Raw genomic sequence first — 22,387 nt, forward strand, 5'->3', positions numbered from 1 at the left:
TAACTGGTTAAAATATGTAAAAAATAATAATAAATAAATACAAAATTAAAAACAAAAAATGTTATTTTACATTGTCTTCTACAAGAGAAGTGACTTCTATAATAAATTTTAGTAAAAGGATTTATGGGTGGGTTGATAAAAATAACGCTGACTTTTCCGAGATAGGGGTAATGTTGAGGAAAACAGAACGGGAAAGGATACGTTTAAAGCAGCAATAAAAACACCTCCGCGAGCTTTTTCCACTCGAAAAGATCATTTATATCGTTTTAGGGTAGTAGCCGGGTTGTAATCTATTTAAGCACAAATAGGTTTGTATTCTAAAGTAGCGGATGAGAAAATAATTGTGGGTAATGCCCGGAGAAAAAGAGGGGGAAAAAAGAATTGTTTTTACTTTCTCTTACCACCACTAGTGAGAGAAAATATCGGCACTAAAGATTAAGGATTAAAATATAGGGGCGGAACCTATGCCCCACGGCACCGCTGCCACAAGAGACTTATTGTGCCTTCCGCTTTTTAGGGATCTAGTAGATGAAGCCTCCCCTACTAAAAAGGGTTAAGGACTTTCCCTGCTAGTTCTTTTGTCGCTACCATCTCCTTTGGTCTGAAAAGTTCCAAAGGTTTCATAGCGCCAACACTCGATTAAAATGCAATCGGAACAACAAGCAAGAGGCCATTTCCTGCTCTTCCTAACACAATCTGCACACAACGGATCCGAGCTAATAAGCCCCCACCTATGCATTAAGTACCCCTACATCCGAAAAAAATTTTTCATCGCTGAAAATTTCTCACCGAAAGTAGCTATTTACTCAAAAAAAAAAAAAAAGTTCTCTGTTTTAAAATTCCTGTACACTTTTCTGACGGGACTACAGGATAATAAATAATAAATAAATAAATAAAAATTATAGCAAAATAAAGCACATGGTTTACCTGAGAGTTTCTAAGTACGGCAAAAAAAATTTGAAAGTCTCGAATCTCACTTACCTAAAAAAAAGAGAAAAAATACTTTATTTTCTGTTCATTTACATGAAAGATTCACATAGATTTGGTTCATCGATTCATTCATGATTTGTGATTCTATATCCAGGGTGTTTATTCCTCTGGCTCGCAAGCCAGGTTAGCCTGGAGGTTATCAACTGCTCTCTGTATCTGGGAAGGCGCCTTTGAAGGCACAGTACATGCTGCACAAGTTGAGTAAAGTGCATTATTTGATTTTAGGAATAAGTTTGATCCTTTACATTAAAGATCACTAAAATATGTGGCAGGAGGTTTCCAATTATGTTTTGGTAATTACACGCAACTCTCCCAAAATTACCAAATAATGATTACACCTTCTTGTTTGTAACGGAAGTAAAATTAATTTTTAGCCATTTTGTGTGTGCTTGAGAATATCTAAAGCTCTTAACATTTGATTTTTCTTAGAAAAATCACTCGGAAAACGACTTATTTCCCGATATTAAGAAAAATACTAGCTTTACTGCCTTGGCAATATGTTTAGTAGAAAGGGGATGAGAAAATACATAACAATGACCTATGGCGTGCTCTTCTTTCTCTCTGATAACGAGTTAAAAAAATTGAAATATGATTAATAAATATCCAGATTTTGAAATGGCCTAGCACCTTTAATTTTAAAGATATCGAATTGCGGTTTCCGGTTTCTTTCATAAATTTTTATACTCTTAAAAACTGTGAATATGAAAATGGGGGTTTCTTTTAATGGCCCCCAGAAAACTGTCCTGATCGGCTACATTAATTTGGGAATAATTGTTCGCTACGTTCTGGTAACCCTATCTTCTTTAGGAGGTACCCAAGAAGATTCGATGAACTTCCCTTTCGATTTTAACATTTCTTGTTCTTTTTTTAAAAAAAATGAAATTCAAGTACTATTATTTATCAACAATAAAAGCTCGAAACTGTAAGTTAATGGAATACTATTGTTACGAAGATATATACAAGGAAATTGACAATTGCTGGCAACACAATATCGGTGAGAAGTTATTCCCCAAGTTACAGCACGGACAATGGAACAATAAATGTTTGCAATGAAATGTAACACAATAAGATGAAGAATAGATGATCAATGGTGAGTATACAATTTATTTTTTTTTAGCTCAACTCAAAATTGTTATGAAACAAATAGGAAATGTTTGTTATTCGATTATAAGAAATAGCAGAATCGATTTTTATTAGTTTTCAAAAAACATTTTTTTTTTTACTCGTTCATTTTTGAAGAATTGGAAGATGATTTCTGAATAGATGATGTGTATAGAAATGTAATGTGTCGTCAAGGAGACCTTAAAAGGAAATAAAATGATTTGGCTGTTAAATGGCTTTAATTAGTTGGCTATTAATTGGATTAATGAATGAATCCTTGCCATGCAAAAAAAAAAAAAAAAAAAATCCTTGCTATACAATATCTTTTTATAGGCACATTTTATTAATGAATTTTTTTGAATCTTAATCCCTAGACTTCTTACGTATTTTTTGTAATCTTTTATTTGCAGCATAATTCCCAGTTTCTTAAATTGAATAGATTTATATTTATCTAATTAAAAAGGTCTTAATCTTGGGTAATTGTTTTTTTAGAAAAATTTTATTAGACATAAGGTTTTTGGAAATTCTTTTTCTAAATTGTAGCCAGATTCTCTCGACAAGACAATCGTTTTATCATTTCAGTAATCGTACTACGTATTTAAATGCTTTATTACTTTTGTAAATGTGTTTTGTAATAAAATGTGTGATGTTTAATATTACGCCAGAAATTATAAAATAATTTTGTGAAAGGAGAAATGCATATTTATTAGGATTTCTATAATTGCACTAGAAAAAGAAATGTGATTATTTTTAAATTTTTTACTTAATATAAAATTGACAAGAGAAAATATTGCGATGATTGTGACGACATTTTCAATACCTATCAAGTTATCACTGGCATTATCCCGTTTTGAGGATCCAAAATGTTCAAATTTAAACATCTAGGTTTAGGTGCTACCAAATTAGAAAGGACAATAAGCTTTTTTTTTTTTTTATTAATCGATTTTAACGATTTTTTTAACGATCACTATATACCGCTCTACTTGCCCCAATATGGACGTACGGAATACAACTTTACGGAAGTGCCAAAAAATCGAACATCAACCGACTTCAGACCTTACAATCAAAAATTCTAAGAACCATAGTTAACGCTCCCTTCTACGTCTCCAATCATACTATACACTCTGATCTCAATATTCCTCTCGTTTCTGAAATAGCCCAAACTCGATACACAAAACTCCATTCAAACCTACACGATCACTACAACCCTCTGATCCACAACATGTCTACCACAACACTTCCTTCTATTCCTCAACGCAGACTAAAGCGGCGGTGGCCACGCGACCATCTCAACACAACGCCGACCTCCTAGGATGGTTGCTGTGTAAGCTTGCCAATCTGGCGAACTAACGGCTTCCATCACTGGATGGTCGTCGTTCACTCCAATCACGCCCTTGGCGCACATGCATATGCACGTATATGTATGGATATGCATATGCGTGCAGGTGTATTTGTGCCATCCCTTTTCACTCATCACTTTTGCTTATTGTACTGCATACAGTTGCAAAATAAATAAACAAATAAAAAAAAAAAAAAAAAAAAAATCGATTTTAAATCGAACATCCAATCGCTCCAAAGGTTTTCTTAAAACTTGGTATAACTTATCGCCCTTTAATAGATCTACAATTTTCATTTGGTAATATTTCCGCAGGAAAATCGATTTTAGGCAAGAATGAGAGGCTTTCCCAATAGATCCCAATCCAGTGTTAAGTATAGACTTATCGCCTACTGAATATTAATAAGAATTAAAGATGTACTCAAAATTCTAAATTGGTAGAGAATTGGCTTGGGCGGAAGTGACGTTTCTCTAAATTATTATTTTATTTTTATTTAATTCATAAGACTTCAAAGATTTTATTTCCGATAGAAAAAGTAAAAAAAAAATGCACAATCAAAAATCTGCACTTCCTGTGACGAGTTGTAAACTAATAAGAAAACAATAATTCAATGGATAAATCGTTAGTCGATTTTCCCCCCACTTTGTAGATTAAATGACTTGGAAAATCAAGATGAATGATTCAACGCCTGATATAACTTTAGGGTCATGTTCAAGTGTTACAAGTGAACTGCATTAAACTTCTTATGAATCATTTCCAATAAAATGAAGGTCAGATTAATTAGAATTTAAAATTATCAATATCTAGTTAAATAATTCTAAATTTTTATATCTCGAAAGGTATTTAAAAAAAAAAAAAAAATCAACTAGATAAGAGGGTATAAAAAGCAAATGACTGCGTATTTTTTTAAACAGTTGTATTTTAGTTTTCTATCCTGCTTGATTGCAGTAAATAGCTTCAATCATGTACAAGTCTGCGTTGTTCCTATTTGTTGGCAGTTGGGTAAGTTTTAGAAAGATTTAAAACAGCAATCATGTGCCACACACGCTATCAATGGGTTCGAATCTCCTGTTTTATGACAATTTTTGTTTTTCGATAAATAATATAATAATATAAAATAACTATTAATGTTCAGAGAGCAATAAAAACGAATCAGATTTATTGCTAATTAACATTTAACAAAATCGTTTCAACTGAAAAAATTACAAAATGTAGATTTTTGTTAAGTTTTTCAATATTTATTTAGATACGTTGCAATAAGAGAAAATTCAAAACCGGGTTACTTCCGGCGGAAACTTGTAATCGAAAATTTGAAACGGTCTCAACACTTTTCCCTCACTTTGTGAGATAAACTGGGAAATCTAAAGTAACAAATTATCAAACCCAATTCTAATGTACAATATTTTGTTTTAGGTTACCATTAGCAGTTTTCAACTACTAGATAAGAGTTTTGCAATTGGAAAATCAATACTTTTGGCTGTTTCCGAGGAAACCAACTGTACAGCACAGTTTTCCTGTTTAGACTGTAAAACGGCCAGAATATGCAAACCAGACGGTTCGGGCAATTTCCAACAAGTGATGACCATACCATGTCCAAAGGAAAAGCCATACTGTACTGCTGAAACGGGTACATGTAGCGATCTACCGGATGATTCGTGTCGTACTAGTGATGCTTCTTTTGTCTGTATGGATGATGGCTATTTTCCGGATGCCAACTGTACAGATTATCATGTATGCGTTGGTTTACAAGCTTATAAATTTCATTGTTCTGTAGAAGGTGAATATTTTAACGCTAAGAAGAATAAATGCGCTTCCAACTCATATTGTGATACCTATACAAACTGTACAATGGCTGGTGTCAAAGTTGCTCACCAAGTTTATCCACAGTACTTTGGATACTGTAGCTCACCTGGAAGTCCAGCTGTTATTGATAAGTAAGTAAAAGTTATTTCTATAAAAACTTGTGTTGTTGCAATTTTTTCTGCGTTCTTGGTCCCCCCTTTATTTACGTTTTGAACCACTCAAAAGGCGAAAAGAAACTATCGCTGATTTTATCCAATCTTTATCATATGCTTGATCGGTTTCAACTTTTATCCGGTAGACTAATCAGTTTGGTGCAGGGTCTTCGACTTCACTTAAGTTTCGCGTAATTCTCTTTGCAATTCCAAACTTAACAATTGTAAAATATTACCTAAGCACAAAGCGAACAGAAACCTTTAAATAAGTCCTAAGTTTTTTTTGCCTTTTTTTTTGGCATTGGCTTTCGCCATACATCCAGCATCGTCTATGTATACAGCCAACATCGCCTAGGTGCTTATCACTAGAATATCACTCACTCTCCATTCTTACTTATAAATACATTCGCTTCACACATTCATCCCTCTACTATATACAACTATTTACATACAAACTTACCAACTAATGGATGGATCAGTACTCCTATATTCCTGCCATCCTTATAGCTTACCCGAAATTAAAATCACGTAATCCTTCTCTAATCATTTTCTTCCACTCATTCTAATCGGCTATAACTTTTAAATACATTCATATTTCATTGCTAGCTCTGCTATCGACTTAAGCACATAAATGTTGGTGGAGAATATTGTGTCTTCGTAGCGAAATGGTGCATCTAAATACCTGTATATGTCGTCAAACATCTGATTCCTTTCTACTATATAACGTGGACACTTCATTATTATAATGTCCTGAAATCCTCCTCCTCATGGCAATCTCGCAAAGAGGAGAGAGGACCTTTTGTTGATCCTGTGAAGATACGATCCGCACACAACGTGGTTATTGTCGTAACAACCCATTTATTAGTGACAGTTCCCTTAAAGCATGGTTGTCTAGGTAACTGATCTGCCATAGTTTTATAGAATCTCCCTTTATTAAAAAAAAGTCTTAAGTTTCATTAATTTTTGATTCAATATTTTGTTACAACAAAATGGATTTAAAAAAAAAAAAATATTTAAATTCGGTAAGGTTATTGAATATTACTTTATTAAATTTATTTATTTGTATTTGAGGTTTTTGGAAATTTCCTAAAGTAATTGGGCAATCATCCGTTCCCTTTAAACACTATCATTTCGTTAGACTAAACGCTACAACTTCAAGTTATATATGGATATATATTTTTAGTATCAATATCCTGTTAAAAAAAAAATATTCTAGAATTCATTATAAATTATATTTTCAAAAATAGGATGGGAAATAATCACAAATTTGTCAAAAAAGAAAAATAAAGTTAAAAATTGGCCAATAAAAAGCAAAGTATACGGTGGCCACCGTTTTTTGTACTATTAAAACGGAAATTGCTAAAATTCTGGTGTTCGATGAAAAAGACTATTCCGGAAGTAAACTGTTTTTTGGCGTGGATATATCCCAGAGTTTAGAATGATTAGGTTTTTTTTTTAATTGTTAGCCTAAAAATTATTATAATAAAGTGAAGTTTATCTTTTGACGTCATTGAATGAACTGAATTTGTAAACAAAGGATCGATAGAGCCACTAATACTGATTATTCAGGGAAGATAGCGGGGGAGCGGTTCTCCGTTCCCTTGAAAGCTTCTGAACCTTTTTCTGGAGCGTTCTACCCATAAATGTACACATTCATTGTACTAAAAGGATGCCCTAAACGCTGTAGAACCCCTCCTCCCACCATTAAATTATCACCTCAATGAAAAGCAGAGAGGGTCGAAGTGTGAACAACTTTTCTTTTTAAACTATTGGTCATAATTTTTTTTCTACCTAAACGTTTTTGCGACTGAGTTCTGTTGTACCAGGTACAAAACAATTTTTTGACAACTTAAATTTATGTTTTATTTTTAAATATGAATATTTCAGGGCCCTTTCTGTTTTTGCCCAACTAATATAGTTTATCTCCCACCCTTAAGTCAGCTACGTGTATATAATTATACTTCATTAACTAAATTGAATTCTATCCCCTCCACACAGACTAATATACCATGATATTGACATAAAAAGCTAGCGGACTTCTGCACCTAAAACCTTAATTAAAATGGACATATTTTCAACTATTAGGTTCAGAGGTGCATTTTACCTTTTTTATTTTTATTATGGATAACAATTACTTTCCTGGTAGTGTTTAATATTAACCAATCTTGTGAGACTTTTTTAAAGCTACGTAACTTTTTTTTTTTTGAAGAGGGGCCCTTATAAAGCAATTCAACTTTTGAAGGGCCCTTATAAAGTAATCACATCTTTTGAAAGACCCTTATAAAGCAATTAAATATTTTGAAAAAAAAAAATGTAGAGACATTTAATGCTACGAAAATCTATTTGAACGGAAAACTGTAAATCAAACTCAATCTAAATATGGGGGAGAGGGTACATGTTTTCCTTCTTCAAACCGTCTTCTTTAGCTTTCCTTAATATATAGGTGCACAGTTAGATTCGAAACATAAAAGGAAGAAGTATATCACTAAAATCGGAAAAAAATTCATTGGATATTTTCATTCAAAAATTTTGTATATATTTCAGATGTAAAGGACCCAACGAGTTGAACGAGACTAGTCAACGTTGCGAGGCAATCTGCCATCAAGTGGGCCTACTAGAAGATACGAGCAACTGCACTAAATACTTTAAATGTCATGAGCTAATTTTCACTGACGGAAGTTCCGCACCGACAGTTATCTTGGTTAAAGATCACCTCAGCTGTCCTGAAAACACGGCTTTTGTACCTGATCAGTCGATGTGTATTGATATTAAGGAGACTAACTGCAACCCAAGTTAACTTTATAATACAAATATTTCCTTAAATGTTATTTTCAATTATTTATATATAGAAACAACTGATTTCATTTATTGTCATTAAATAAATTATTGTTTTCATAAATTAATATTAATATTTCAATTTAATACCCAATAAATTAATATTTCAATTTTAACAAATTAAGTAGGATTTTTCTTTTTTTAATTTTCCGACATCAAAAATGCTTCTAAAATAAAAATTGTAAAATTGTTGATATTTCGTTTTTATCGGAAATATAAATAAGGACCTTTTCCTTTTTTTAAATATTCTGGAAAAATTAGTTTTTGAACCGAAAACTCTGGAAGAGGTTGCTGGTAAAGTTACATTTCAGTGTAATGTACGGTTCTAACTGTATAATGAAATCTCAAAATTCCTGTACAATTACACTTTAACCAGTTAAGCGTGTTTGACTTGTAAACACGTCAAACCAAATCTCTATTACGGTGCGTTCGACGTGTATACTCGTTGTGAATAATATAAAATTGCTATTAATGAAAAAAACTCGAAATTTTAATAAAATACAATAAGAATATTATATAGTGGGTTGTTTCCTTTATCTTACCAATAGAACTGCCAAGTATCTTATACGGAGGGATGTGTTAGGAGCCAGCCAAATGATAAGTGGTTGGTACATGTTCGGTCTCCGCATTAGAGATTGGGGAATTACGCACACAAATAGAAGCTCTCAACCCCTTGTGCAATGCCCGTTTTTTACCTTAGATAGAGGTTCAGACCTCAGTACGAGTATGATTTCATTTTGCCCAGAATTCAAAGCTCTTTTCTTCCTTGTAAAAGCTCTTGCGTCCCTAGTTAACTAGAAAAATGCACAAGTGAAGCGGTTCAAGATTTTGAAATGCACAGAATGCTCCTATGTAATCTCAAGGCCCCGGAGAGATAGCAGAAAAAGTGCTTGCAGTGACTATTACGACTATTGTAAACTTTTGGATGTTCTGCCCTGCGTTCGACACGTGTATACAAGTCACTCTCTGATTTTAATTCCGCACACTGCGTGGGGGGGGGGGGTGTTTTTCAAACTAAATTCCACCGCTTAACTGGTTAAAATATGTAAAAAATAATAATAAATAAATACAAAATTAAAAAAAAAAATGTTATTTTACATTGTCTTCTACAAGAGAAGTGACTTCTATAATAAATTTTAGTAAAAGGATTTATGGGCGGGTTGATAAAAATAACGCTGACTTTTCCGAGATAGGGGTAATGTTGAGGAAAACAGAACGGGAAAGGATACGTTTAAAGCAGCAATAAAAACACCTCCGCGAGCTTTTTCCACTCGAAAAGATCATTTATATCGTTTTAGGGTAGTAGCAGGGTTGTAATCTATTTAAGCACAAATAGGTTTGTATTCTAAAGTAGCGGATGAGAAAATAATTGAGGGCAATGAGAAAAAGAAAAAGAGGATGAAAAAAAAGGAATTGTTTTTACTTTCTCTTACCACCACTAGTGAGAGAAAATATCGGCACTAAGGATTAAGGATTAAAATATAGGGGGCGGAACCTGTGCCCTATGGTACCGCAGCCAAAAGAGGTTTATTGAGCCTTCCCGTTTTTGGTTCTACTAGACGAAACCTCACCTACTAAGAAGGTTGAGGATTTTCCCTTCTTTTTGTGCTACTATCTCCTTAGGACTTAAAGGTTCCAAATGTTACATAGCGCCAACACTCGATTAAAATGCAATCGGAATAACAAGTAAGAGGCCATTTCCTGCTCTTCCTAACACAATCTGCACACAACGGTTCCGAGCTAATAAGCCCCCACCTACGCATTAAGTACCCCTACATCCGAAAAATGTTTTTCATCGCGGAAAACTTTTCACCGGAAGTAGCTACTTACTCATATATTTAAAAGTATTATTCTCTTTAAAATTCCTGTACACTTTTCTGACGGGACTACAGGATAATAAATAATAAAATAAATAATAAATAAATAAATAAAAATTATAGGAAAATAAAGCAAATGGTTTACCTGAGAGTTTCTAAGTGCGGCAAAAAAAATTTGAAAGTCTCGAATCTCACTTACCTAAAAAAAAAAAAGAGAAAAAATACTTTATTTTCTGTTCATTTACATGAAAGATTCACATAGATTTGGTTCATCGATTCATTCATGATTTGTGATTCTGTTTGTTTTTTTATGGCCCCCAGAAAACTGTCCTGATTGGCTACATTAATTTGGGAATAATTGTTCACTATGTTCTGGTGACTCTATCTTCTTTGGGAGGTACCCAAGAGAGGTTTCGATGAACTTCCGTTTCGTTTTTAACATTTTTTGTTCTTTTTTAAAAATGAAATTCGAGCTTTTATTGTTTATCAACAATAAAAGCTAGAAACTATAAGTTAATGGAACACTACTGTTACGAAGATATATGCAAGGAAATTGATAAATGCTGGCAACACAATATTCGTGAGAAGTTATTCGTAAAGTTTCAGCTTGGACAATGGAGCAATAAATGTTTGCAATGAAATTGTAACACAATAAGTTGAAGAATAGATGGATCAATGGAGAATCATTTCCCATAAAATGAAGTTCAGATTAATTAGAATTTAAAATTATCAGTATCTAGTTAAATAATTATAAATTTATATCTTAAATTATTTTTTAAAAATTTGAGAGGGGGTTAAAAAAAAAAAAAAAATCAACAAATTTTTTAGTGTAGATAAGAGGGTACGTACGAGTTGTTGTTCGTATGTTCTCGTATGTTGTTGCTCGTATGTTGTTCTCTTGTAGGATATTGTTAATCGTTTTTTTGGTGACAGAATCATTAATCCCAAAGGAAGAAAAATGATGGCCAATTTCAGTTTGTTTTTTTTTTTTGTATAAGAAGCTTTCTGTTTTGACTATTTAGGTACTATCTACAGCTGAGTACCTACGTTTAAGGGGAATTGGCCAGTATTCATGTTCCAGTAGATAGATCTATCTAACAACCAATAGACTGTTGTTACCTTGCTTAACTATGGTAAGTTATTCAATACACGGTTGAGAAATAAACGAACATTACAGAAAAACATTATATTAAATGCAACTAGTGCCAGCTATATCGCAATATCATTTAATTTCAACTAAAATTTAAACCAATTTTATTGATCATATGTTGGCCAGCTGTCCATTAAATAGCAGCCCATATAAGTGGTCGTTGTTACGTGATTTACATATCAATCACTTGAGGTAATAAATCAGTGGAAGGTTACCTTTGATGCACTATTATCACTGGATAATGATATGTTAGACAAGCATGTTCTATGATAAGTAGAAATTTGGTCTTTCTAAACTATTCAACAGATAATTTGCAAAATTTAAATATTTAGGAACAAGAATTTTTGTGCGATTTAAATTTCGCCTTTTTTTGTTTGCTATTCTCAATATTCTCTCTCTCTCACTCTCTTTCTCACTCTCTCTCTCTCACTCCACAGGTGTTTGTAACGAAGGGGGATAAAAAAACCTGTCATACTTCCCTGATGTAAGAACAAAGTGCCGTGTGGAAGGGATTATTCTCACACAGGAACGTCCTGGATAACTTCTAAGGACTGCCCTCTAACGTAACAAGACCGACACCAAGCAAGGCAGTTTTTTTTACCTATCCGTATCCTTTTTTGTCCAGCATTCGAGCGATTAAGGGTAACACAGATCTGAATTGACCAAATTCACTGATTCAGTCAAAGTTAAGTAAAAAAAAAAAAAAGAAATAAAAACAAGCAAAGTAATTAAGTACAGTAAATTTAATTAAAAAATTTAAAAACGCCTAGATTACAAAAGGGCTTTACGTCCAACTGACAAATATACTTCACAACAAATTCCACATATTAACCATTAAATAAAATCCAAGCCTTAGAGATTGGGAATCAATCCCACTAAACCAACAATGCATCATAGCTTTGCGGGTCTAGCCTATAACTGCCTAACATACTTTACTATAAATTTCTCATATTAACCATTAAATAAAATCCAAGCCTTAGAGATAGGGAATCGAACCCACTAAATCAACAATACATCTTAGCATTGTGGGTCTAGCCTACAACCGCCTAACATGCTTTACTATAAATTTCTTTTATTAAACATTAAATAAAATCCAAGGCGTAGACCGGGGGAATCGAACCCACTAAACCAACAATACATCTTAGCTTTGCGGGTCTAGCCTATAATCGCCGAACACACTTTACTATAAATTTTTCATATTAACCATTAAATAAAATCCTAGGGTCTGGGAATCGAACCCCATAAACCAACAATACATCTTAGCTTTGCGGGTCTAGCCTATAACCGCCTAACATGCTTTACTATAAATTTCTTTTATTAAACATTAAATAAAATCCAAGGCGTAGACCGGGGGAATCGAACCCACTAAACCAACAATACATCTTAGCTTTGCGGGTCTAGCCTATAATCGCCGAACACACTTTACTATAAATTTCTCATATTAACCTTTAAATAGAATCCAAGACTTAGAGATAGGGAATCGAACCCCCTAAACCAACAATACATCTTAGCTTTGCGGGTCTAGCCTATAATCGCCGAACACACTTTACTATAAATTTCTCATATTAACCTTTAAATAAAATCCAAGGCCTAGAGACCTAGGAATCGAACCCACTAAACCAACAATACATCTTAGCTTTGCGGGTCTAGCCTATAGTCGTCTAACATACCTTACTATAAATTTCTCATAATAACTAATAAATAAAATCCAAGACCTAGGCCAGGGGAATCGAACCCCTAAACCAACAATACATCTTAGCTTTGCGGGTCTAGCCTATAATCGCCGAACACACTTTACTATAAATTTCTCATATTAACCATTAAATAATACCCAAGACTTAGAGACCAGGCAAAATAAACCCACTAAACCAGCAATACATCTAAGCTTTGCGGGTCTAGCCTATAACCAACTTAAAATTACTAGATCGAAAATTCCACCTAAATATTGATCTCATTCACTCAGAATTTGACTATTAAATATGACGTTAAAACCCTACAATTTTCTTGATTAACTTTATTGATCAAAATTTTAATTGAATATATATTTAAATAAATATTCATTTTAATACAAAAGAATAAAAATATGAATAATATACCTAAATATAAATATATGTACTCAAATTACAGATAAGTTGAAATATTTATAAAATTTATTAATCGCTAACTTTTTAAATAATAAAAATAAATATTATCTAAAACACTTGAATAGTGTGTTGGGGGGGGGGGGTTGAGTTCGTCAGAAAAACCTCTCAAATGTTTGTTTGATAATTGAAAAATATTAATTTGATAACTTTAATAGATACTCAAAGAGATCGGTGAATTAGTTTGGGATTTTTTAATAAAACATCAAAAGATGATGTTCTGATCAGCAAAACATAAAAAATAAAATAAAACTGAATAAGTGGGAGTATTTTGCTAATGGGAGAGGATTAGTTCAGAGGTTAGTGAATACTGGGATTCGAAACGCGGAGATAATGGGTGTTGCTGCTTCTTAAGAGTTTTTCTCTTTCTAGAAGCTTCTTACAGGACAATTGTCTGGGGGATGGACTGTGTTTTCTGTGACAAGAGAGTTCGGAGGCTGGTTTCTGAATAGAAAGCTCCACTAAATACCTCAGTTTTTGACCAGAATTAAATTTAAAATAAAATGACTTTCTGACCCCCCCCTCTTGTAGATTTTGCGGAAAAAATCATGTACTGAGGTTTTGAAATACGGAAAAGTTTGATATCCCATCTTTTCCACTTTTGGTCTGAGATTACAGAGTTAGTCACTTATGCACGGGTAACCCAGGATAGCGACCTCAATCATCAATAATAGGGAGCAACGTATTAATTATTGTAATCTAACACCAGGACATAGTCGAAGCTAAGTGTCGATAATTGACTTATTTTGAGGCCATTACACTTTTTTTTGAACTCAGTAAATCTAATTTTCAATCAAATCGTTGGAATATCATTTTTCAGAAATTTTATTAATTTTTTTAATTTTTTATTAATTTAGTAATTTACAATCTGTATAAATATATACAATAAGTAAATAGGAGGTGAATAAGATGAACTGGTGTTCCCACCAGGAGAGCAGGAGGAGAGAAGCTACCCAGCGGTAGCACTCTCTATAGGAGAAGGATGACGTTCAGGTCTTCAGACTGCGAGGAAGCCTCGGGGTGATCAGCGATTCAGTCGGCGATGTCGGAGGAGGCGGGAGACAGTACTAGAGGATTAGAGCAATTAGAGAGAGCAGTATGGTACTTTTGATATTTAGTCTTGGCGAGTTGGTGTACGAATGTAGTGCTGCAAGAGACCGAGACGAGCGAGACTTTATGCAGTCCCGATCTCGGTCTCGGTCTCGGTCGCTCAAGTCTCGGTCTCGGTCTCGGTCTCGTCGAGATATCTCGGTCTAGGTCTCGTTTTTTTTGAATTTTTGTTTAAGTATTAAAAGCGGTTTGCTATTAATAATCTTTTCAAAAAATGTTTTTATTTTCTAATAATTATTTTAATTTATATATTGGTAATGAAAATGTGTGTAAAAGAAGACAACTACTTACACTTCAATGCAGCATATATTACTATTACTGTTATATATCTTTATATAATTTCAAAAAGATGTTAAAAACGCGCCAAATGAAAGACCAAAATAACATATCTGCCTCCTATAACAAGTCGATTCGTGAAATAAAAAATACACCTCCCAACAAACTTCCCGCTCCATTAGTTATGGCTGTTGGTGAAGATAAAGAATCTGATGAGTCACCTTTTGACGACGACGACGACTGCATCAATATTTTTGAACCATTTGCTCAAAAATCAGCAAATATCACCGAAGTATGGAACACAGAAATAATTATTACTATACTAAATTAGACCAAGCACCAGTAGACGTTGACATTTTAGAATGGTGGAAAACACTTAAGAATTCCTTCAAAAATTTGTCTAGAGTGGCGAAAGATATTTTTAGTATCTGTGCAACTTCAGTGCTTGCGATGATAATGACCAATAGAAGATCTTCTCTAACTTCTGACTCAGTAAAAGCTCTTTAATGTATCAATGCTTGGGCAAAGTGTATCTTAAAAACCGAAAATTTATGGCGATATTTTTTAGGTGCATAGATAGTCTTTTTTTTCAAATTCATTAATTCTAAAATTCTAAAATATAATTCAAATAATATCTAAGTTCAAAGTATTACATTATTAATAGTGAAATTTATGAAATTGAATGAATGAATGATATGAATAGTGAAATTTAGTGAATTTATGTAAAAATTAGGTAATTCGAAGGGGGCCGCCACGGTAGCCGAGCGGTGCGGGACCTGCGAAGCTAATGTGTATTGTGGTACTGGGTTCGATTCCCGGTCTTAGGCCTTGGATTTTATTTAATGGTTAATATGAGAAATTTACAGTAAAGTATGTTTGCTAGTCGCCTCCGTCCGCGACACCTAATTGGTAGTTGGACGTTAAGCCCCGCCTGAAAAAATAGGCGATTACTTTACTTTGCTTACTTTACTTATGTAATTCGATGTCAAATAGATGTAGTAATATTGAACATATGTAATAAAATCGTATCTTTTAATAATTAATTCAATACCCGTAATGATTATTTATTAATAAAGAACACGATTTTATAATTTTGTAGCTAAAAATTAATATTTGAAAAACTGAGACGAGACCGAGATTTCTCGACGAGATATATATCATTTCTCGATCTCGGTCTCGGTACCGAGACCGAGACCGAGATTTGTCTCGTTTCTCGTGCAGCACTATACGAATGGAATGTTGAAGTCGTTGTGAAAAGTGAGGTTAGTCACCGTAGAAAGAAGCGTCACCTATCTGGCGGAGGAGTTTTGACTGAAATGTTTTGTATTGTCCGTATGTTCTGTTGGTTTGGCTGAACCCCACAGCTCTAGTCCCGTATGTCCACATAGGTATGAGAATAATGTTAAGCGTTTGAGTTCTATGGGCAATTTGGAGCGTCGTCCAAGTAGTCTGTAAAGTAGTATTGCACGTTTTGTCATTGTTTTTTCTCTTAAGTCTAGTGTGTGGGTTCCACTTGAGCCGTTTGTCTATGTAGAGCCCATGGTAGCGCACCAGATCTGTACAAGGAAGAGGATTGTTGTTGTAGAGGAGGACAGGTGGACAGGAGCCCCGCGGGAGAGTAAACGTGGCATGCTGGCATTTCTGTGGGTTCATTTTAATCCGCCACTTCTTGGCCCAGAATTCTATTTTAAGTAAATGTGTCTGTAACTTGTATGAGGCTGATGGATGTGTACTCTGTAAAATGGCTATGCACAGAGTAGTGTATAGAGTAGTGTATAGGTATGCCTGATGTGTATACTGTGTAGAGAACAGGGCCAAGTATACTCCCCTGCGGCTACAAAAAAAATTTAAAACTCAATTCAGTAAAGAGCCCCTTCATTTCCGTTTTTGACGTCACACGATTCAACAGACTTCACGACACACGATCTGATGAATTTCCGCTATCAAGGATACCAAAACTACTTATCCTAATCATAACAACGCTCTATTATTAGGCGCCACGGTAGCCGAGCGGTTAGAGGCGAGACCTGCAAAGCTAATACGCATTGTGGTACTGGGTTCGATTCCCGTTCTTAGGCCTTAGATTTTATTTAATGGTTAATAAAAGAAATTTACAGTAAAGTATGTTTGCTAGTCGCCTCCGTCCACGACACCTAATTTGGTAGTTGGACGTTAAGCCCCGCCTGAAAAAATAGGCAATTAATTTACTTTTTTTACTTTTTACAACGCTCTATTATACCGAATACTTGCATCGTCAGAGGACCGAAGCCCATGAAGTTTAGCGATTATTTATTAACTTAGGAAGTTGATGATAAAACTATCATCTTCAAATATCACTCATGACATCACTTTTTCCATTTTTCACCGGCCACGGCCATTGTAATTTTATCTTCTCTCACTCTCCTGTGACTTTTCTCCAAATCCTTTTATTACCGGTCACTTGTTGCACATCCTTAGGGAGGGAGGGAAATAAAATTACGTTATCAGAAAATCTATTTCATTATCTACAAAAAAAAATCTCAGTCATATGTTCCCATCATCAGTTCAGGACCAAAAAAAAATCTCAGTCATATGTTCCCATCATCAGTTCAGGACCAAAAAAAAATCTCAGTCATATGTTCCCATCATCAGTTCAGGACCAAAAAAAAATCTCAGTCATATGTTCCCATCATCAGTTCAGGACCAAAAAAAAATCTCAGTCATATGTTCCCATCATCAGTTCAGGACCAAAAAAAAATCTCAGTCATATGTTCCCATCATCAGTTCAGGACCAAAAAAAAATCTCAGTCATATGTTCCCATCATCAGTTCAGGACCAAAAAAAAATCTCAGTCATATGTTCCCATCATCAGTTCAGGACCAAAAAAAAATCTCAGTCATATGTTCCCATCATCAGTTCAGGACCAAAAAAAAATCTCAGTCATATGTTCCCATCATCAGTTCAGGACCAAAAAAAAATCTCAGTCATATGTTCCCATCATCAGTTCAGGACCAAAAAAAAATCTCAGTCATATGTTCCCATCATCAGTTCAGGACCAAAAAAAAATCTCAGTCATATGTTCCCATCATCAGTTCAGGACCAAAAAAAAATCTCAGTCATATGTTCCCATCATCAGTTCAGGACCAAAAAAAAATCTCAGTCATATGTTCCCATCATCAGTTCAGGACCAAAAAAAAATCTATCCAAAATACACTCAACTTTATTTGTTCACTAAGAAAATGAGTAAGCACAATTATCAATAAAAGAGAACCTACAACTGGTCCAGAAACCTAAATACATCCTACTGTTAGAGGGGGGAGATCTTTATTCTAGTATAGATCTGCTTTCATGAAGCTATAATTGAATTCTATATGTGAAAGCTGATATAATCCTCTTAAGCCTGTTCTCCTAGCTTATTTTATAGCTTTCTGGAATTTTATATATTTCTAGAATAAAAGGAATTTCTCTCTCTCTATATATAAGAATTTTTAGAAAATAAGTAGTTTTATGAGAACATAAAGGTACTCGAACAGATTTTTTTATTTTTTTAAGAGTTTACCGGAATTACACGTCTTCTGAGGCGGACTTGTTGAGATCATTCAAACATTTTAAGATATACACTTGACAAACGATCTAAACAAAACCTAAAAAACAAAAGACTCTTATACCTGCGACCTATTTGGTCATACGGCCCATCGAAGTATGGGGATCGATTAAACCGTTCCAACTCTCTACTCATTTCAGACTTTACAATCAAAAATACAGTACAACCTTGATTAACCGGCCCCCCGGTTAACCGAGATTCGAATTAACCGGAATCATGTTGAGTCATCATAAGAACACCTCAGATCGGCGCCGAAACAAAAAGTTAATTTTCGGTGGCGACAGGAAAATCTTTTTTGTCTTCCGATGTAACATAATTGTAGGCGGTGGCAGCAACTCTTTTATACCTGATTTTCTTGAAGGGTCATTATGTATGTATGTAAAAACCCAAAATATGGTGCAATTAGCACTGAATTTCTTGGGATTTATTTTTAAAAAATAAGAAATATGTATGTAAAAAATTAAAAAAAGAATTGCCGTCTTAGATAGGAATTGATCTCTGGGACGAAACGGCTTTTTAATTTACATATTTTCACATAGGCATCTACCTATGCACCCGTATAATACATACATACTTATATACATATGTACGAGTACATTTCATAGGTACAAATGTTCTATGTAATACTGTGTATTCGGTTTAACCGGGATTTCAGTTTTCCGGAGTGGGTATAGCCGGAGGTCAGCCCGGTTAATCGAGGTTGTACTGTACTACTTTGTTCTACGTATCTAACCTCACCATTCATAATGATCTCAAAATCCCTTTCATTAAAGATCTTGCTAAAACTCGTTTTCTCAAAATTTCATTCCCCTAGAGCAGCTCATCCTAATCCTTTAAATGAACACTTATCTTCTTCCACATTACCAGATAATCCTCCAAGGAGATTGAAGAGAAGATGGCCCCTGCCTCATAAGAGCAGTACAGTAAAACCTTGGTATCACTTTCGATCAAAACCTATCCTGGAAAAACCATGTTTCCCAAATCTCTCGTCGTTCCATCCATATCCTTAAGCAGTTTAATAGTTCCCGTCACCTTTTTCCAATTAAGACCCGGCAACTCCTAGTTTCCTCTCTTATATTCCCCCATTTCGACTATGGTTGTTTAGTGTATGGCGGTCTTTCTGGTGATATTGAAGCTAAGCTTAAGCGCCTCATGAACTGCTTCATAAGATTTATTTTCAGCATTTCCAGAGACTCTCGCATTTCGCACTGCTACGATGAGTTGAAGTGGCTTTTTCCTGTCTATCGCCGCCAATATTTTTTGGCTTCTTTCCTTTTTCAAGTCATCCAGTCTCAAAGGCCTTCCTATATTTTTCAACTCCTTAAGTTTAAATCCTCCATCTATTCCCGTAACACTAGATTTCGCTCATCTGATCTCTATATTCCCTCTCACCATACCTCATCCTTTGACAAGTCCTTCCTAATACGTGCTACCTCTCTCTGGAACTCCTTGCCTTCATCTGTCCGCCATGCTCCTACCCTATCCATCTTTAAATCCCGTCTATTCAGTTATCTACTTTCTATCCAGCTTCCTCCGAAATTCTAATTGTTTTAATTTATTTCCTTAATTTCTGCTGTTTTATTATTTTATTTTTACTTTCATTTTCACTTATTATATTTTCACTTTTGTAAATACTTATTTATTTATTTAATTTCTGTATAATCACAGGCCAAACTGTTAAGGCCTCTATTTGTTCCTGTATTTATTCTTAGGGGACAATTGTCCCAGAATAATAAATTTCTTTTCTATTTCTATTTCTATTTCTATAGTGCATCTCGATTCACGTTTATGGAGTGTCGCCACTGGGTGCCTTCTCCAATCTTCATGCACGACATATAACAAAGATATTACGATAAGATAAGTAGTTATGGTATCCTTGGTAGCGGAAATTCATCAGATCGTGTGTCGTGAACTCTGTTTAAACGTGTGACGTCAAAAACGGAAATAATGGGGCTCTTTACTGAATTATGTTTCACATTTTTTTGTTTAGCCGCATGGGAGTATACTTGGCCCCGTTCTCTACTCAGTATACACATCAGACATACCTGTACAACCCTCTACACTACTCTGTACATATGCAGACGATATAGCCATACTAGCTACAAGTACACATCCTACATCAACTTCATACAAGTTACAGGCACACTTACATGAAATAGTTTTGGCTTTTATAGGTTTTTAATTAATGATTTTGGGGAACATTCGGTTTCGGTAAATACATAACCCAACAGTTATGATGATGTAGCTTAACAATTAAACTCCAAAAAATTTTACAATATACCCTGAAGAAGATAATATCTTTTACCGAAACGTTGGTATGAAGAAACAAAATTTGCTTGTGAATTTATTGACCGCATCTCAATATTCCCCAAAATCATTTTAAGATATTAGTAGTAATCACCTATTTTTTTTTTAAGGCGGGGCTTAACGTCCAACTACCATTTAATAGATGTCGTGGACGGAGGCGACTAGCAAACGTACTTTACTATTTCTCATTTAACCATTAAATAAAATACAAGGCCTGGACCAGGGGAATCGAACCCACTAAACCAACAATACATCTTAGCATTGCGGGTCTAGTCTCTTAACCCGCTCGGCTACCGTGGCGCCTCATTTTAAGATAACCCAACTGTAAATTGAATTTCAACTGAACGCTGAGTTCCAAGAATTAAAAATTAATATAAAAAGAGAGTTTTTAACCAACTGGAATTCCCCAGAATAAGTAAATATTGACAAAAATTTGTCAACAGAGACCACTTGAGTTCACACTTTAAATTATTTACTACAATGAAATGTATGCGCTCATCCAATACGTAGAACAGGCTCCCCTCCAACTGCATCTCTGTCACCCCATTCTTTACTTAGCGGGTGACCACAAAATTATTGAATGGCTAAAATAAAAAAGAAAAAAAATAGAAAAGAGGTGATCAATTTGCTTAAAACGTTTTTACAAAATCGATAGTTTTAAAGTAATAAAGGTAATCGATTTTAGTAGAAAACCATTTATTAAAAACTAAAAACTCAAATTTTCAATCATAAAATGTTTTTTTCCCCAAAAGAGGAAAAAGTTGTGTGAAAAACACTCCGGAAAATAGCAATGAGTACATAACTTTACTTCCTCCGGAAAATCCTTTTACCAATTTCCCCGCCTACCTCCCAAAAACTAATTGAACTAAATCCTTAAAAAAACTTAACTAACATAAGATCATTAATTTTTGCTTTAAAAAATTGTGTTTTTCAGGAGATTGTGTTTTTCATGAGAGCGCGGTACTTATGGATTTCCCTTTACTTGGAATTCTACAGTATTTCCAACCTTAAGACCCTTGCCACTGTGCATGGAATATGGAATACCCAAGTTTGTAGGAAAATCAGTAGAAATATTGTTTTTTGTCTTGGGCTACAGAGAGAATTGATATCTCAATCATCATTCAAAGAATTTTGGCACCAGATTTGTTTTTTTTTAGATTCAAAGTTTTTTGGTTTCTAAATTTAGCACACATACACAAACCACTTGAATTAATCAGCATGTGACCTTATTAATTAATTAAATCAATTATCCTTTAAAAACTTTTAAATTGGAGATCAAAAACAAATAAAAAAAAGGAATTTAATTTAATTTTTAATTATGTTTTAGGTGTAAATAAACAAATTAATATAAAATAACTTTTTGTTTTTAATTATTACCACTTCGAGATATAATAGTCACTTTATCTTACTTTAAAGAAGTACTCTTTCTTAAATCAAAGATAGAAAAAAATATTAAGTACAGATAGGAAATGAGACAAAAAAGTCTGCTAGATTCTGCTCTACGTACAAGAATGTGCACAGTTGGATCAGTTCCAGCCAATCATGATCGCCCGCACAAAAAAGGAAACGAATCTTTTCAAGTGTTCCCAAGTTAATAGTTAAGTTTAGTACAAGCAACTTCCGATAAAAACTTCGCTTCACTTTCAAGAATAAACTACGAAGATTTCTTTTTGTTTGTTTGTCCTACTCCAGTAAGAGGAAGTACTGAAATTGTTCCAATTTTTTGAAAAAATATTTTGATTATTTATTTATTTATTTTTTTTTTGTATTTCACCGAAAATATAC

The 22,387-nt window shown here is 34.0% G+C and overlaps 2 protein-coding genes across 2 annotated transcripts in view; one reads left to right on the plus strand and one right to left on the minus strand.

Moving 5' to 3' along the window:
- The window catches only part of LOC141446872 (dopamine receptor 1-like), a 306,607-nt gene that overhangs the window by 133,539 nt on the left and 150,681 nt on the right, over positions 1 to 22,387 (minus strand). The gene's annotated exons all lie outside the window — the stretch shown is intronic.
- On the plus strand, positions 4,290 to 8,286 carry LOC141446871 (uncharacterized). Its single transcript, XM_074113780.1, has 3 exons — positions 4,290 to 4,430; positions 4,842 to 5,362; positions 7,928 to 8,286. The coding sequence occupies exons 1-3, from the start codon at positions 4,392 to 4,394 to the stop codon at positions 8,178 to 8,180; spliced, it is 813 nt and encodes a 270-aa protein (XP_073969881.1). The 5' UTR covers positions 4,290 to 4,391; the 3' UTR covers positions 8,181 to 8,286.

Source organism: Rhodnius prolixus, unplaced genomic scaffold (assembly GCF_049639745.1).
Source record: "Rhodnius prolixus isolate KJV_2025 unplaced genomic scaffold, Rpr scaffold_7, whole genome shotgun sequence".
In the NCBI taxonomy this organism is placed as follows: Eukaryota; Metazoa; Arthropoda; class Insecta; order Hemiptera; family Reduviidae; genus Rhodnius; species Rhodnius prolixus.

Coding starts and splice junctions, on each gene's coding strand:
- LOC141446871 (XM_074113780.1), top strand. CDS start 4,392: ATGTACAAGTCTGCGTTGTTCCTATTTGTTGGCAGTTGG. Junction 4,431..4,841: donor TCCTATTTGTTGGCAGTTGG/GTAAGTTTTAGA, acceptor ATTTTGTTTTAG/GTTACCATTAGCAGTTTTCA. Junction 5,363..7,927: donor AGTCCAGCTGTTATTGATAA/GTAAGTAAAAGT, acceptor TATATATTTCAG/ATGTAAAGGACCCAACGAGT.